The sequence below is a fragment of the Loxodonta africana genome, chromosome 22, assembly GCF_030014295.1.
Source record: "Loxodonta africana isolate mLoxAfr1 chromosome 22, mLoxAfr1.hap2, whole genome shotgun sequence".
Taxonomy (NCBI): Eukaryota; Metazoa; Chordata; class Mammalia; order Proboscidea; family Elephantidae; genus Loxodonta; species Loxodonta africana.
The window spans coordinates 33,477,567-33,494,598 of NC_087363.1; the positions used below are offsets into that span (position 1 = coordinate 33,477,567).

Sequence of the window (17,032 nt, forward strand, 5' to 3'; positions counted from 1 at the left end):
TCAGGAGCATCGGCTGGTGCTGGTGCCAGCCTGGGCTACCGTGGGGGCTGACGCCTCTTGCCTCCAGAGGCCTGCGAATCTCTAGAAGCTTCCCAGCTGCTCGAGATGCTCCTTTGCACCCCTCTGCCTCACCCCAGGTGGAAATGCTGCTTGCAGGTTAAGTGGTGCTTCAGAGACACATGTGAAGCTGTTGGCAAGAGTTCCTGCCAGCCTTTTGCCTTCTCCCCTGGCCAGGGGGTGCATTGTGGCCCATTCTTGGGGTCCTGGCTCCCAAGCCTCCATGTCCCTGACCTGGCCACCTGCCCCCTGCTTAGGGTCTGCTCTGGGGGGCCATGGGGGAGCTGAATTGGGGAGGGCTGGGTTGCAGTAGTCGGCAGGGCAACCCCACCATCGGGAGACAAGGCCTGAAGGCCCCCTGGCCCTGCCATGCTATCTTCTGCAGGGCTGCCTGCCCCCTGGAGCTGCAACTTTGTGTCTGGGGGTGGCATGGGGTAGGGGAGGCTTGCAGGGGCTCGGGGGCAGTGCGTCCTATTTGACGTCAGTGGTTCAGGACACTTTGGTAGGAGTTCCTCGGTATCCATCCCTGACTGAAGAGGCAGGTCTGTGTGTAGACTCCCCAGCAGGGAGGACTGACTGTTCCTTGGGGCCCCGGGTCAGGCGTCTTCAGCTCCATGGAGGCTGCTTATCAGGTGTGACATTCACCTGGGAGCGTGCAGCAATCACTGTGCAGTGGAAGTGCTGTCCTGGGGAAGCCAGCCCTCCAGGTGGCCTCCTGGGCAGACCTCCACACTCAGCTGCCTTGCCTGTTTCTGAACTTCCTGAGTTGCGTCACGCAGTGTGTTTTCTTCCTTGCTCGGTGCTGTTTGAGCTTCGTCCTCATGTCACTCACGTGGAGGGTGTCCTTCCTGTTCATAGCCATGCTGCGCAGGTGCCCTCGAGGTTGTGCCTATCTCACCATTGGTGGCCGTGTTCTTGACTCCTGTCTGTCATAGGGCTTTTGTACATTTTGGGGGTTGCAAGACTGCTGGGTCCCCGTTATCTCTTCACCTTGAACCTCCAGAACCAGAACCAGGCCGTTCTCGAGTTGTCTTGAGGACTGGGTGGTGAGGCTTGGAAGCCCTGGTGGAGCTCTGCCTAGATGCCTAGGTGTGGCAGCATGCCTCTCATCTGCCTGGCACTTTCTGGGCCCCTTACCACTGGGCAGTGGTCTCGGGGCCCTTGGGCAACCTGGCAGGATGCTCCGCACACAGCTCCCGGCCTAGCCAGCATGACCACATCCTAGGGCGGGGAGGCACTGCGCTCTTTCTGGAGCTGCTGGTGTGGCTGCTATGCTGGGAAGGACTCTATGGCCAGACTGAGGCCAGGAGGGCACCAGGCTGCTCCACGGGCCCCGTGGGCCCAGTGTGTGCTGTCTCAGCCTCGAGGCAGAGGAGCATGGATTCTGCTCCTGGTGGAGAAGTGGCTAGGGGAGCTGCCTCTGCCCCAGGCCTGGGGACTTGCCCCAGCGCCTTTGAGAAGAACCTTGGCCATAGATACAGACTGACAGTGGCCTCTTGTACCTCTCCGAAGTGTACCCAGGCTCATGGCCACACTGGCGGGGGTGCCCCCATGTGCCCACACTGCCTTCGCATGGGCTGGTGGGGTCCTGCCCTTGAACACTGTCCATGGCAGGAGTCGGTGTGGGGGACCCTGGTAACGTGTAGTGGTGGGTCCAGTCTGATGGCAGCACCACCTGGGGCTAGGGGAGTGAGCTGGGAATGGTGCCCTGGGCGAGGCAACAGCAGATGCCAAGGTTCTGAGGTTTACTTAGTTATGCTGGGGCCAAGCAGGGCCCAGGGCCCTGTGCTGCCTGGGAGCTCTTTGTCTTGGGCAATGGATAAACTCACTGGCATGCCCCTAAGCAGGGGAGAGTTTAGTGTGGTGGGGCAAGGAGGACTCGGGAGGGTTCTGGGAGGGGTTGAGGTGGTGGCGCACAGGTGGCTTCCAGAAGTTGCAGGAACTTGAGCTCATGCTGGTGACCAGTGGGATGTGGGCCTAGTGAGCGAGGGTGGGTCTGTGAGGGGTCAGGCTTGGGGGGCCCTGCAGGTCAGGTGGCGTTGAGGTTACAGGTTGGAGACAAAGCTCATGGCTCTTGAGTTTGAGATGTGCCGGATGGACCTTGCTGCCTGCCTCTGTGTCCCCACCTTGAGGGTGGGCCAGGTGAGCGTCAGTTGAGGGCTGGGTGCCAAAAGGTCCCCGGGACTCCCGTGTGGCCAGTGCCAGGCCCGAGGTTAGGACAGCGATCCTTGGCCCTGGGCCATTTTCCTCAGGCCATCTGTGGCGTGCAGGCCATGTGGTTTCAGTACCTGGTTGTCTCTGAGCTCCGAGAGCAGCACCCACCCACCAGGACCTACTGGGGAGTTCTGGGGTCTGTGGTGGTACTGCTGGAGCCGGTCTGATCCCTGGCTTTGCCTTACTGTGGCTCCTGCCCAGCCCTTGCCTCCAGGACCCTGCTCTCCCCATCTGTGTGTGTGTGGGGGGGTGTGCTTCTGGGGTCGCCCACCCTTGCCAGGTGTGTCTGGCCCAATTATAGCCACCAGGCCGCCTGCAGATCATGTTTTAATTACTCAATTACTGCTGAGAGGAAGTCGTTAATTGTTTTTCCAGTATCAGATTCCTCCTGGCCTTTCTGAGGATGGCGTGGACCCTGGAAGGGGCCTCAAGCCTAGCTCAGCCAGAGGAGTGGGGGTCCCGCGGCAGCCCTGTGAAGGCCGGGACGTGATGCAGGGGCTCCGGAGATGTGAGAGGGTTCTGCAAGCGGGTCTGCCCAGTCCTGACTGGGGAGTGGCACCGGGCCCCTCTGGCCGGTGACACTGAGTGGGTCTTGGGACCCTGTAGATGGTCCTATTCGAACTGGTTTGCTGGCCAGCCCAGGGGCCTCTGTCAGCCTCAGAGCTCTTCCAGGGACCACCCTGCCGCCAGTCCAGGAATGGGCTTGGCAGTGGGATTGCAGAATGGCTGTGGCACTGGAGACCTAGGGTCGTGAGCGGCTCATGGATGGGAAGTCCTGTGTCCTGTGCCCCTCTCTCCATTGTGTGTCCCCTATTCCTACCACCCACCTTTGTCTGGAGACCATGTGCTCCTCCTGATGGGGTGGGCAGGGCAGGGTGCTCTCGTTTCCGGGTTGGGGCCAGGCTGGCCAGCCCCCTGCCTCTGGGTGGCTAGGGCGCGTGCCGTCCTTGGCAAACAGCCTGGAGAGCCCCAGACATCCTCCCTGCGCCCCGCCTGCCCACGCCCGGAGAATGGGCCCTTTGTTGGTGCCGGACTGGGCCCACAGCTGACCTGGCCGGGTCGTCAGCTGCCTCCCTGCAGCAGTTGGCCGGCTGCGCCAGTGAGGGGGGCAGGCCAACTGGCTGGGGGCCTTCAGGGCCAGGGGCTGCCCACTCATGCCAACTCCCTCCTTGCCCTGGGGTCTGCTGGGCCCTCGCGGCCCTGAGCAGAAGGAAGGGGGTCCTGGGGTTGGGCTGGCTTCCTTGTACTGAGCGGAAGGTCAGGTGGTGCCTGTGGTGGCGGTGGGTGGGTTCTTGGTTTGCAGGGGCCTTCCCAGCCCTATGCAGGCAGCTAAGGGCTTTGCTTTGCCCTGGCACCCACAGGCCCCTGGGGCCCACACCCTTGTCAGGGACATGGATAGCTGTGTTCAAGGTCAACTCCCCAGTTTTCAGACAGGCCAAGAAGCCCAGGGAGAGGACGATGTGGGTAATGAGAGGGTTGTGCTGGAGGCTGGATGGGTCTGCACCCATTTCCTTGAAGGGAGATGTCAGAGCTGGAGGTGGGCAATTATGGAGGATGGTGCAGCCTGACTGGGCTAGCCTGGGGAGCTGGATGGCACTCCCTGAGCTGGTTCAGCAGAAGGGATGGGTGGGGAGGAGCAGAGGGGCCCCATGAGCTCAGTCCCGAGACCTGGAAATAGGAAGATTTCCATGGAGACAGGGAGAGTGGCCATGGTGTAGTTTGGGGCAACTTGGGCAAGGGTCTCAGAGGCTGGCCTGGGAGGCGCTGGTGGTCTTTGGGGAAAGGTTTGCAGAGGAAGGAGGCAATAGCTGGAGGCCCCTGGCCCAGCTGCATTGGGAAGGGGTGGTGGGCCTGGCTGCCCAAGGGTGGGCCAACCCAGCTGGGTGGCCCTTGAGTGGACAGCAGTGGGCTGGGCTGTGAGGCTTGGCACATGCATTCCAGGTCTGTCGTGTGCCCCGCTGTCTTCCAACCAGCCTGGCCCTGTGCCGCCACCCTGCCCTTCCCAGTTCTTCCTGGACTGCCTCCAGCCTGTCTTTCCAGGCACCTCCAGGGCAGGGTTGCGTGCTGGGGCCTTCCTTCATTTTGGGACAAGTCTTGTGCCCCCCGTGCAGCTGGGGACCCAGGGCTCTGCATTCCTCTGGCTGCTCCAGTGTGTGAGCCTCAGTTTCCCTCTGGTGTGTGGTGCAGTGAAGCCAGTTTCAGGGAAGCAGCAAACTTCCCTTGGGGATCAGTCTTTCCCTGTTAGAGAACTCTCCATGACTATCCTGGGTGTGAGCATGCAGGGTCCCTGCTGAATCTGGGATGTGAGCACTGAGCGCACGCAGGGCCTGCCTCTGCGTTTGTGCCCTCTGGGCCCTCAGAAAGGCTCAGCGGTCCTTGTCTTAGTTATCTAGTGCTGCTACAACAAAAATGCTACAGGTGTGTGGCTTTAACAAACAAACCTTTTCTCTCACAGTCTAGGAGACTAGAAGTCCAAATTCAGAGTGCCAGCTCTAGGGGAAGGCTTTCTTTCTTTCTGTTGGCTCTAGGGAAAGGTCCTTGTCTCAGTCGTCCCCGGGGTGCAGGAAATTCTCAGCGCAGGGACCGCGAGTGCAAAGGATGTATGCCACTCTTCTTTCTTGGTAACGTGAGGTCCTTCTTTGTTCACTTCTCTCTCCGTCTATCTCCCGAAGGTAAAAGGTGTGACTCCCACCCCAGTCCTCATTAATGTAATCTAATTGTGCTTTATTAACATAATGGACAAGTCACTCCCAAATGGGACCGAAATCACAGGGATAACCAAACGAAACCAAACCCGTTGTTGTCCAGTTGATTCTGACTCATAGTGACTCTCTAGGACAGAGTGGAATATCCCCATAGGGTTTCCAAGGAGTGCTGGAGGATTTGAACTGCCGACCTTTTAATAGCCAAATGCTTAACCACTGGTGCCACCAGGTCTCTAGTCACAGGCATGGAGGTTAGGATTTACAACGTGTATTTATATCAGATCACAAAATGGAGGACAAGCACACGATACTGGGAATCGTGGCCTAGCCAAGTTGACATGAATTTTTGGGGGACACAATTCAATCCATGACAGTCCTCCAGTGGCCACCCATCCCCTCCAGGAAGCCTGCCGGGGCCTCCCTGCTCATGTGAGGGGCAGGTGGTGGACAGATGGGTGTGTGGCAGACAGACAGCTGAATGCATGTGCCCCAGTCACTTGCCTGCTGCAGCTGTCAGCTGCCACCTGTCAGCATCGGCATGTTACGGGGAGGGAGGCACGGGCATTTCAGAGCCTGGGGCCAGGCCCCCTCTCCATCCAGCTGGTGGTTGGAACTGCCTCTCCCACCTTTCCGAACCCCTGGACCCAGGACCTCCCACCTTTAAGCTTGCTGGCCTGACCCCCTGGCTGCCCTATTCCCTGAAGAGTTAGATGTGGAAGTTCCCCCACTCCACTCTGGGTGGGATTGCCCCTTGGGGTGATACCCAGTTATCCCATCACACAGCCCACCCTGGGTGGGGAGGGGCTAGCAGCTCAGGCAGGCCTTTGGCCTGAGGGCATAGTCTGTCTCCTTCATGAGGGGGTGCCTAGCCAGGACCAGGAGGCCCTGTGCCTGGCAGGCCATGGATCTGGGAGCGCTGGCTGGGGCCAGTGTTGGGGAGAATGTTGGGGAAGAGCCAGGAGGATGTGGTTGTGGGTGAGGATGTGGTTGTGGGTGGATGGATCGGGCCTGCTGATGGCTGGTGGAGACACAGGAGTGGGAGACAGGTGAGGACAGGTCCCGGGGGAGTTTGGGTGGGGGACGGGAAGGAAGTCCCTGGCCTGCTTTGCGTCTGTGGCCTGGAGGCTCTGGGTCTGGACCTCTCATCTCCACCGGTGTTCTGTCTCAGGCCCAGGTTGTGCCTGGCCCACCTCGCTGTCTTCCCCTGGGCCATTTTGTCCTGCCCAGCCCTGCCCAGTCCTGTGTGGTGGCTGCTTGAGTTTGGTGGTTGCCTGTGGGTCCCTGGTTCCTCCATGCCTCTTCTGTTTGGGATTCTGGTGTGGTCCTCATTTAATTCTGCAAACAACGCAGGTGGGGAGAGACACGTTGGTAATCTATCACTGGGCAGGGAAACTGAGGCACAGAGTCATGAAGCAGCCCACCTGGGCAGCACAGTTGGGTGTGTCTGAGCCAAGGTGTGCCCAGGTGGTGTGGAGCACCCCTCCCTGCCTGGGCCGTCCTGCCTGTGCGCAGATGCTCCAGGACCTGACAAGAATGAGCAGGTAGTGCTCAGGGCCGGCCTGGGCAGCGGCTCTGGTGAGGGTCACAGTGGGTAGGCCAGGCCAGTGGGGGTAGGCCCAGTGCAGGCCCTGTCCTCGGAGCTCTCTGCCTGCGCTGCTGATCTGCAGAGGTCCAGAGGTCAGGACCAGAGCTTTCTGGACCGCTAGGGCTCAGCCCTGCAGGCGTACTCGCAGCTGGCCCAGCCCCCTGGCCACCCCCCAGCCCCAGGCTCAGCTCTTCTGGGCCTGGTTTGGTTTAAGCCTGCTTGGCGGGGAGGCAGCTGAGCGGATGTGGGGGTGCTGGCTGGGCTTTCAGGAATGCGGCCCTCCCACTCTCCACGCGGCTGCCTCTCTGGCCTGAGCTTGGGTGGGGGAGGGGGGAGGAGGGAGTGAGCCAGCGATACAGTGCCCCGCCCTGGTGTCCCTGCAGGCCTGCATCAGGGCTGTCACTGGCCACAGACCTGCCCTGCCGGTGTGGGGGTGGGTCGTGTGGGGGTGGGTCGTTTGGGGGCCAGCCGGCTTCTCTGGGAGGGAATGGCTGGGGCAAAGATGAGAGCTGGGTCCAGGGACGCTGTTGGGAGGTGGAGTTGGTTAGCCCCGAAGCGGTGGTGGCCGGGTTGGGCGGGGCCCTGTCCCTGCCCTGTGCCCATGGGAGCCCACCCTGGTAAAGGCTGAGCTGGCACTGCCCCAGAGCCCATCTCTGGAAAGCCCCCTGGGTCTCTCCGTTAATTAAATACATTTGTTTGGTAAAAGCAACTAAAAATACTTGCAGCATCCCAAGCTGCGGAGAAGAGCTGGCTAATTAGCGGCCGGCTTGTTTGGGGTCTGGAATATATCTCCATGCCGATGAGTTGCCTGTGCACCTCCGTGGCTTTCTGCAGGGATGTCCCCCACCTCCAGGACATGCTTGGGCTCTGGCCTCAGCCCCTCACACTCACTGTAGCCTCCCTACCCGGCAGGCTTTCAGCCCTGCCAGCCTCCCAGCCCGGTGCAAACACCACTCCCCAGGAGGATTGGGTGCCTGCCCTGGGTACCTTTTCCCAAGGCGTGCCAGTGCTGCTCAGCGCTGGGTGTTGAGCTGTCCCCAGCCCCTTAACATGCTCACCCCTGAGCTGTGGCAGGTGGAGGGCCAGGGCCAGCACCTGCCTGACTTGGCCGGAGTCTGTCCTGCACAGGGTCCTGGCACCCTGGGGGTGGGGTGGGGGTGGGGGCAGGAGTGTGGCCCTTTCTGAGCCTGCCTTGTCTTACAGGGCTTTGGGGGGCAGTGTTCTGGGCTCCTGACCTGAGGGGGCCTGGGGTAGTAAGGCATCAGCACAGCCTTACTCAGGCCCTGCTGCCCACAGATCCTGGTGGACTTGGCGAGCCCCAGTGGCCGGCCAGCCCTGGCCTATGAGAGCGTGGTGGCACAAGAGGGCAGCCCCATCCTGCGAGACCTCGTCCTCAGTCCCAACCGTCAGTACCTCTACGCCATGACGGAGAAGCAGGTGGGTTCCCACTCATTGCCGTTGGGGGCCACAGGGCTGGGTAAGAGGCCAAGGAGGGAGTCGGGGCAGAGTCACTTTAGAGCGGGGGACTGACTCTCCTCCCACAGGTGTCCCAAGGTCCACCTGGCCACGGTGTCCACACCAGGCATGTTCTGGCACCAAAACCCTGCACCAGCATCCCAGGCACTAATCCTAGCCCTGCCTCCCAACAATCCTGGGTGGGGCTAGCTAACCCCGCTCCATGGAGGGACTTTGTGGCAATAGGAATGATGTATAAATGAAATCAGAATCTGAATACTGCTGTGCTTTTAGAGTTTGGGGTGGAACCTGGGCCCAGACCCAGCCTAAGATGAGGGGCCAGACTTTGGGCTGAGATCTGGCCCAGCCTTTGCCCTGTCTGGCTGGACAGGGCTGCCAGGGGAGCCATTGGGGCTATCTGTGGCACTGCAGGGCTGCAGGGTGGGAGCTTCTGTGGACCCTTGGAGGCCTGGCCTGCCCAGCCCTGTGCCTGGTCCCAGCCCTCAAGGCCATGTGCTTGTCCTTAGCCTGGCCTGTGTGGGGTCAGCTTTTCCCCTTCTGCTCACCCTGTGACCCTGTGGTAGCCAGGCAGGCAGGCAGGGAGGGGGCAGGCAGGCCAGAGGCATGAGCCTGGGTGAGGCCCAGTCTCCCTCCCTCCTGGCCCACTCCCACTCTCCCCCAGAGGCCTCTCTCCACAGCTGGGAGCTTGGTGGCTAGGCTGACTCACTCTCCCTGTGATTCTGCCCCTGGGACCTCAAGGCTGGCAAGGTCGGGTGTGTGGGCTTGGCCTGCCGCTCTGAGTACCAAGGTTGACGAGGTCGAGTGTGTGGACCCGGCCTGCCCCTCAGCACCCGGGGTTGGGTGAGGTTGGGTGTGCAGGCCCAGCCTGCCCCTCTGAGCACCAGGGCTGATGAGGTGGGGGTATGGGGCCGGCCTGCCCCTCTGAGCACCAGGGCTGGTGAGGTGGGTGTGTGGGCCTGGCCTGCCCCCCCTGAGCACCAAGGCTGGTGAGGTGGGTTTGTGGGCCCGGCCTGTCCCCCTGAATATCACCTTTAGCCTGTCGAAGTGCTCCCCAGGGAGTTCAGAGTGGGGGTGTGGTCCACACCATGGATTGGCTCTGGATGAGCTCTAGGCTCTTCACTGGTTGGCCCCCACCCCCCCGCCAAGGTCACTTGCCCCCCACTGGCTCCCAGGCCCCCCATAGAGACCGGGCATGGGGTGAGGCTCACCTGGGAAGCAGGCGCTGAGTGTGGCGGGGAGGGGTTCCTGACGCTGTGCTCCTCCCAGGTGACGCGGGTGCCGGTGGAGAGCTGTGTGCAGTACACGTCGTGTGAGCTGTGCCTGGGGTCGAGGGATCCCCACTGCGGGTGGTGTGTCCTGCACAGCATGTGAGTTTGGACTGGGTGGGTGGGTGATGGGAGGTCTTGCACCCTGCCTGGTGGTCAGGGACCTGGGAGGGCCCAGCCTTTGTGTGGACCTTAGGTGGATTACACTCTCCTCTGGGATCCACTGGGCAATGTGTGCTCTGAGCCTGGCCCTTTCCTGTGTTATTCTCTGACCAGCTCCCCCCCAGAGAAGGTGGGGCTCCCATGGACAGGTGTGTCATGGGCTGGGGCTCTGGAGCTAAGACCTGGAAGCTCCCACAGGGGGCTGGCCACCTGGGGATCTCCTCTGGGCCTCCTCCTGCCTCTGCCTACCCTGGCACGCTCTGCCTTTAGCTGCTCTCGGCAAGATGCTTGTGAGCGGGCAGATGAGCCCCAGCGCTTCGCCTCAGACCTGCTGCAGTGTGTGCAGCTGACGGTGCAGCCACGCAACGTCTCTGTCACCATGTCCCAGGTCCCAGTAAGTGTGCCCCCCACCCTGGGCGATGGCCGTGGGAGGGGCTGTGGGAGGTGAGGGCACTCAACCTGCTGGCCACGGTGCCTAGCTCGTGCTGCAGGCCTGGAACGTGCCTGACCTCTCGGCTGGCGTCAACTGCTCCTTTGAGGACTTCACCGAGTCTGAGAGTGTCCTGGAGGATGGCCGCATCCACTGCCTCTCCCCTTCCGCCCGTGAGGTGGCGCCCATCACGCGGGGCCAGGGTGAGTGTGTGGGCCCATGGGGTGAGGGTGGGCGGCTCCTGTGCAGAGGCTTTGGGGGGAGTCATGCCTGCCGTTCATTCCTTTGTCCGGAATACCCCCATAGTATGTTAGCCCCAGAGATTTTAACGTCTGGTGTCCAGGGTTCCCGCCCTCAGCCTCGTCCTGGAGCGGAGGAAATGTTCCTGGCACTGGGGCAGAGTCACGGAGGCCCCTCTATGGGGAACAGGCTCATGTGTGTGATGGGAGCCTGCAAGGTGAAGGGGAGAGTAGACGGGCAGGTCAGAGACCGTGGGGCAGAGCTTGTCTGGCCTGTTCATGGACAGCAGAGAGCCAGGGAGCTGAGGGGCAGCGAGGGTGAGGTCAGAGATCCTGTAGGCAGGTCACACGGGCTTGTGGCCCCTGGTGTGGGCTGTGGTCTCTGCGTGGAGGGTGACGGGCTTGGGTGAGCACCGGGTCCCGTGGCTGCTGTGGTCCATCACACAGTCATCCCACACTCACCTGTAGCCCGAGTGTAGCCTTGACTCCACTACCCCATCTGTCTATCTGCTAGCAGTTGGTTAGGGTACACAGCGGGATCTGGTGGGCCTCCTCAGCTGGGACTGGGCCCCGCCACGTGTGGTTGCCCTATGAGGGCATAAAGGGTTCTTGGGCATGTCCCCTGCTCTGGGCCTCAAGTTTCCTCATCAACAGAACAAGGGCTTGGCCTGGTTGGGGGCCACTACAGGCTTGTGTGATGGGCCTTGGCTTCTGCGACCTTGGGTGGCCTCACCGTGTCTGCAGCAGCCCATGTGTTTCTGGCAGGAGACCAGCGGGTGGTGAAACTCTACCTGAAGTCCAAGGAGACAGGGAAGAAGTTTGCATCTGTGGACTTTGTCTTTTACAACTGCAGTGTCCACCAGTCGTGAGTATCTGGGCTGCAGGGCTGTGGGCCTGGGTGGGCTTAGCTGGGGCGCACGTGCCTCGCCTGCCCTCACCCCCTTCCCCTGTGGTCCTGTTTGCTGTCTTCCGCTCTGCCTCCCTGGAGCTGGAGACCCAGCCTCCGTCTAGTGGGGCGAGGATGGTGAGGACATGCGGTTGGGTAAGAGAGGAAGCGGCGTGGGAATAGCTTGAAGGCAGGGGAGCCCTGGGGCCAGGCATGTGTGTGTGGCCTGAGCAGAGGGGCTGGTGGGCAGAGGTCAGACCGGTCAGGCATGGGCCAGGGTGGGAGAGAAGGTCTTGTGACTGTGGTGCTGGGCAGGCGTGCCAGATTCTGACCTACACATCGTGGTCTCTGGTCACTGTGGGGAGGAGGGGCTGTAGGCCCAGAGGGGAGGCAGGGGTGAGGGAGGAGGTGGTGGTGGGTGGGAGGGAAATGGTGGCGGATGGTGGTGGATGGTGGTGGGGGCAGATGGGGTCTCTAGGTTGTCCTCTGGTTCCCGCCCTCCCCCCCCCCCCGCCCCACTACCCTCAGCCTGGACCAGGTGTGGTCCAGCTCTGCCTCGCGTGCGCATGTTGCCTGTCTGTGGTCCTGTCTTGGCTGTGGGCATCCAGCCCTTGGCACAGCCTTAGAGAACAGGAAGCACTTTGTTCCCCATGGTGCCTCTGCCTGCTAGTGTGTGACTCAGGGATCAGTTCCCTCCCCAGCTCTGTCGAGCACCTACTATGTGTCAGGCAGTGGCTGAAATAAAGGTGGAGTTTCTTGTTTTCTGTGGGGCGGGGGCTGCACAGTGATGGCCAAGGGTGGGCCAGAGGTGGGCTGCCAGGGATGGGAGACCCTTACAGGAAGATGGTGGGGTGTGCTGGAGCAGTTTGTGCCTCGGGGCTGTTGATTCAGAGACGTGTGTGCTGTGTGCGAAGGTGTCCGTCCATCCAGCTCAGGGGTTCCTGAGCACCTGTTCCCGACAGCCCTGTTAGAGGCCTGGGGCCCAGCTCCTGCCCAGGTGGAGCCTAAGGTGAAGAGGAGTAGGTTGCATAGCCACTGTTGGCCACCCGCTCGCCACCCTCGGCCACCTGCATTTAAGTCTGAACCATTAAAATGGAGTGACGTGAAAAGCATTGTTCCTCAGCTAAACTGGCCATGTCTCAGGTGCCCTGGGGTGATGTGTGGCCGGTGGTGCCGCATCAGACAGGCAGCGCTAAGCTTGCTACCACCGAGGAGAGTTCTGTTGGGAAGTGCTGGGCTGGAGGGTTGGTGGTGACTGGCTCTAGGGAGAAAAACAGTGAGGTGGGTAGGACTGGGGGGCCGGGGCAGGCGAGGAGGAGACTGCCTGGGGCCTTGAGAACAGCTCTGCACACGTCCCAAGGTGGCATTCTGTGTGGCCAGGGCAGGGCTTCCCGGGACCTCATTCCCGGTCTTCTCTTTGCAGCTGCCTATCCTGTGTCAACGGCTCCTTCCCCTGCCACTGGTGCAAGTATCGCCATGTCTGCACCCACAATGCTGCTGACTGCGCCTTCCTGGAGGGCCGCGTCAACGTGTCGGAGGTACGGCCATTCCAGTGGGGGTGGGACCCGTGTCATTGCAGGGAACAGTTGGTCCCCACTGGGCAGAGCAGATCCGTGAGCTGCATGGGCTGATGGAGGAAGGTGCTCTGGGTGGAGATCGTGGTGGGCAAGGGGCCTGGGGAATGGAGACCAGAGGAGGGCAGGGTTGGGGTGTGCAGGGATGAGCCACAGGCGGCCTGGGGCCAATGTTGGCGAACTCTGGACACCAGGCCCAAAAGATGTTATCCTGGGCTGCTCTGGCTAGTGGCATTTGGCAGTGACTGCTGGTCTTGGTGGACCTGCCTCTCTTGGGGAATCAGGACAGCCTTGGATGAGGCTCTGCCCCTAGACCTCTGCCTCGGGCCTGCAGACTAAACTTCCCCAGGCCACAGGTGGGCTTAGGCTTTCAGGGTGGGCAGTGTGGCCAGAGCTGGGAGTGTGAACCTGGGGGCCAGGTTGGGTGAGGCCTGGTGCCCTGCACTCTGTGGGGCAGATGGGTGAGGGAGACCTGTGTGACTAACTCACAGCGCTGCTGGCTGGCTCCTCGAGTCGTTTGAAGCAGTGCGTGGTAATTGATAGTAATTACGTAGTAATTATTTTGGAGTCTGGGTAAGGCACTGACTTTGTTTATGATCAGAGGTGCCACTTCTTCTGGGGCCTGAGGCTCTTAGGACAAGCGTGGGGCAGGTCCTGGGCCAGGTGGTATGGGCAGAGATGGGATCTGCTGGGCAGGGCTCAGCATCTAACCTGGGCTAGGGGAGCCAGAATTTGAGGCCGGGGCTGCATGCGCAGTAGGTCCCCAATCAGCACCTCCAGCTTCCCAGAGAAACAGAAGCCACAGGAGACCCATGGACATGGACTTCTCCTCCACCCCCAGAGTGCACCTCTTTCTCATCTGCCCCAGCAAAGGAGCCCCCTCCCCTGCAGCCCACCCTCAGATGAGCCCCTTCCTCCTTTACATTCAGTCTGTCCCTCTTGCCCCCTAACCCGTGCCACCAAGCTGTCACCCTCATCTCAGAACAGGCAAAGGTCCCCTAGAGCTCAGGGTCCTGCTGTCCTGCCTAATGCTTGTGAGCGAGGGTTGGAGGGGGGGTTCTTGGATACCCTTGCCCATACAGCGGAGGGGCTAAGGCACAGGTGACCAGACCCTGCCTTTCACAACAGGAAGTGGGGAGCAGTGGCCAAGACAGGGCGCTGTGAGACACCGCAAGTGCGTTACTGAGTTTGGGGCACCCCTGAAGGAGGGAGCCAGAGCCAGAGATGAGAGAGGGCTCTGAGGAGGGAGTGCTGTTGGTTATCATTCACCCAAATTCTTTAAAATTCAAAGAAGTTGAATCTTTAGATCTGTGCTTATATTATATCCATTTGAAACGTCTAAATAAGAACCTGGAATGACGCTGGTCTGTAGTTAAAGAGAACAATAAGTATCTGTGGAATGAGTTCATTCTCCCAAAAACTCCTCCCTCGATCGTACACTCCCCCCCAGCGCCCCCCAGCTCTTTATAGGCAAACCTCTTAAGGGGAGCCTATACTCACACTTCCACCTCCTCAGGCCATGCTGCCCCCACAGTCCGCCTGAGGCCCCCACAATCCCCCTGAGATCCCCACAGCCCCCCTGAGGCCCTTACAGCCTCCCTTGAGGCCCTTACAGCCCCTCTCGAGGCCCTCACAGTCCCCCTGAGACCCTCACAGTCCCCCTGAGGCCCCCACAATCCCCCTGAGGCTACCACAGGCCGTCACAGCCTACCATCTTCCTTAGTTTCTGGGGAATGTGGATGGTAGGCACGTAGGCGGCCCTGGGACCCTGGCTGGGTGGGCCTGTACTGGGTGTGGAGGCTCCTGTGGATGTGCCAGCACCCGTGGGCCGGGCCCTGCTGCTGTTACCCTCTGACTTCCCATAGGCACTTTTGGATAGGACATGAGGCAGCAGGCCGCTCAGCCTGGCTCAGGCCGTGCCAGGGAACCCTGTGCAGGTCTGGGCTTGAGCCCGAAGGAACCTCCCAGCCCCGAGTCACCCCCTTTATCATAGTTGGGGCCCCAGGGTGCTGCTGAGACCCACAGAGGGCACACAGGTGCTGGTGCTCAGGTGGCAGGGCAAACGGGTTTGTCTGGAGAAAGGGAGGTGTCCGGACAGTCAGAGCAAAGTTCTGCAGGGGCCTTGGGGGTAGGGGAGGCAGCAGGAGGCCTGGGCTGGAGGCCACCCCGACCTTTCCTTGCCTTGGACTGGTCCTGGGCACCCTCTGCTGCACCGGCAAGTGCTGGGATGGGGTGGGGTTCCGTGTGTACTGGTGCCTTCCCCATGGGCTGCAGCCTCAACACCCCATGGGAAACAGCCCCTGAGTGTGAGGCCAGCGGCCTTGCCCATAGACTGCACCCTCTGCCTGGCTCCAGGGTGTCTGTGTTTGCTGGGGGGGTGTCCCTGCAGAGCTTCCAGTCCTGCTCCCCAGTGCCTATGCGTCTCCGTAGAGCTGCCCGGCCCAGCCTGCAGGGAGGCTGCTGCAGGGCCTGGGGACCAGGTCTGTTTCAGTGGTGTCTCTATTTAAAGCCCTGGTTCTCGGCTCCCTCGAGCCAGCTCTGCTGCGGCCGCTGCCAGCTGTGCTGCAAGGAAGCCGGCCCGTTGCATCAGTTATTGTTGCTGAAACGCCAGCCCTGGGGGCCAGGCTATTTTCCTGCCTGGCTCTGGCTATTTATACTGCTCTCTGGGCCCCAGGGCCCCCCTCTCGGCTGCCTCTGCCTCGAGGATCTTCCAGCTGCAGGCCAGATGGGGCTCTCTCATCCCCAGAACCGTAGGTCCTACACCTGGGGCAGGGCGTGCTGGCCAAGGGGGCTCGCGGGGCCAACTGGCTGCCCCTTGCACTAAGCAGACGCAGAGATGGGCACCCTGCCCTGAGGGCCCCCAGCTCAGTGAAGCCTTGTTGCTGCAGGACTGCCCGCAGATCCTGCCCTCCACCCAGATCTACGTGCCTGTAGGCGTGGTGAAGCCCATCACCCTGGCGGCTCGGAACCTGCCACAGCCTCAGTCGGGCCAGCGTGGGTACGAGTGCCTCTTCCACATCCCAGGCAGCCCGGCCCGTGTGACCGCCCTGCGCTTCAACAGCTCGAGCCTGCAGTGCCAAAACTCCTCGGTGAGCGCCTGGGCGGCAGAGGAGGGACATGTAGCCACGCCCCCCAGGTCCACCAGGCTGCAGGTGGAGGGCTGTGTCAGTTGGCTCCCCCAGAGCTGCCCACATGTTTGGGGGCGTTGTCTCAGTCGTTGGGTGTGGCGACTGGGAAGTCAGGGCCAGGTAGGCAGCGTCTGCCTTCATGTGGAATTCACGTCAGCTTCTGAGTGTAAGCTGTGTTTGCCTGTCCTCACCATCCCTGTCACCCAGAACGCCTAGTCAGGGCCACAAAGCCTTCTTGACTCTTTGTTTGCATCCCTGCGGCCAAGTGTGGAGCAGCCTGGCATTCAGATTGGTCTGTGCATCTGCAAATCACAGTGGGTGTTGGCCCGAGAGCCAGGGGGGAGCCCAGTTGGAACTCCACCCGTGATGCCTGATGTTTTAAAGGCTCATGGTTCAGGTTCAGCGAGTTTGCTGACAGGTGATCGGTAAAGGTGGATAGGTAGGAGTACATTGGAGTTGGGAGGCCTGGGTTCAAGTCCTGCTGCCCTCGTGCACTCAGACCTCTGGGAGGTCCCTGCCATGCTTTGGGCCTCTCCCCCCTGACGTTAGGGAGCACGAGCTCAGAAGAGCAGGGGACTCCCTGTAGACACCTTTCCTGGAGTGGGCTGAGGCGTGGTGGTTTGGGCATATCACCTTGGTCATTTGGCTGTCGGCCAGGCCTGCGCTGCCCCACCCCCCAAATCCCAGGGAGGGCCGACCTGGGCCTACGGGTTGACGACCCTATGCTAGGGTGGTCTCCAGGGAGATCACATTGGGGTGGGCTCTGGGAAATGGAGTGTTACCCCTGGAGGCTGGAGGGTGGGGCCGTGGCCAGCAGGAAGGATGCCTGGGGGCAGGGGTAGCTGGGCTTAGCCTGCAGCAGCAGCTCTTTAGCTGGCTGGGTGGGGGGGGGCTGCTGAGAGACGTCAGGCTCCATGTTGGAAATGGGTTCCACCTAGAGTCGTGGGGCAGGGGTACCCTCAAGCTTGCTTCCCACAGTGCATCTGAGGGCTGGCCAGGGTCTTCTCCTGGGGCTGTCTGTAACGGGCTGGGGCTGCTGGCAAGGGTGGCCTCCCACCCCAGGAGCCTGCACCTTGCAGCATGGCTGGGTAGTGGCCGTGGGGTGGATTTTTGATGCCCCTGCCGACCGCCCGCAGTATTTCTATGAGGGGAACGACATCAGCGCCCTGCCCGTGAACCTTTCAGTCGTGTGGAATGGCAACTTTGTCATCGACAACCCCCAGAACATCCAGGGTGAGCTGTGGCCAGGCACAGGGATGGGGGTAGGGGTGGGCCAGAGGGCTGAACTGACTGTGACCCCCCACCCCACCC

General features: G+C 61.4%; 1 protein-coding gene across 3 annotated transcripts in view; it reads left to right on the top strand.

Moving 5' to 3' along the window:
- Positions 1-17,032, top strand: part of PLXNA1 (plexin A1) — a 53,955-nt gene that overhangs the window by 13,986 nt on the left and 22,937 nt on the right. For all 3 annotated transcript variants that reach the window (XM_064274786.1, XM_064274785.1, XM_064274787.1), the window contains 8 exons: positions 7,858-7,998; positions 9,304-9,404; positions 9,735-9,858; positions 9,944-10,097; positions 10,899-10,998; positions 12,443-12,557; positions 15,482-15,682; positions 16,858-16,954. In XM_064274786.1, the coding sequence (XP_064130856.1) occupies positions 7,858-7,998; positions 9,304-9,404; positions 9,735-9,858; positions 9,944-10,097; positions 10,899-10,998; positions 12,443-12,557; positions 15,482-15,682; positions 16,858-16,954 (1,033 nt within the window). The remainder of the gene's footprint in view (positions 1-7,857; positions 7,999-9,303; positions 9,405-9,734; positions 9,859-9,943; positions 10,098-10,898; positions 10,999-12,442; positions 12,558-15,481; positions 15,683-16,857; positions 16,955-17,032) is intronic.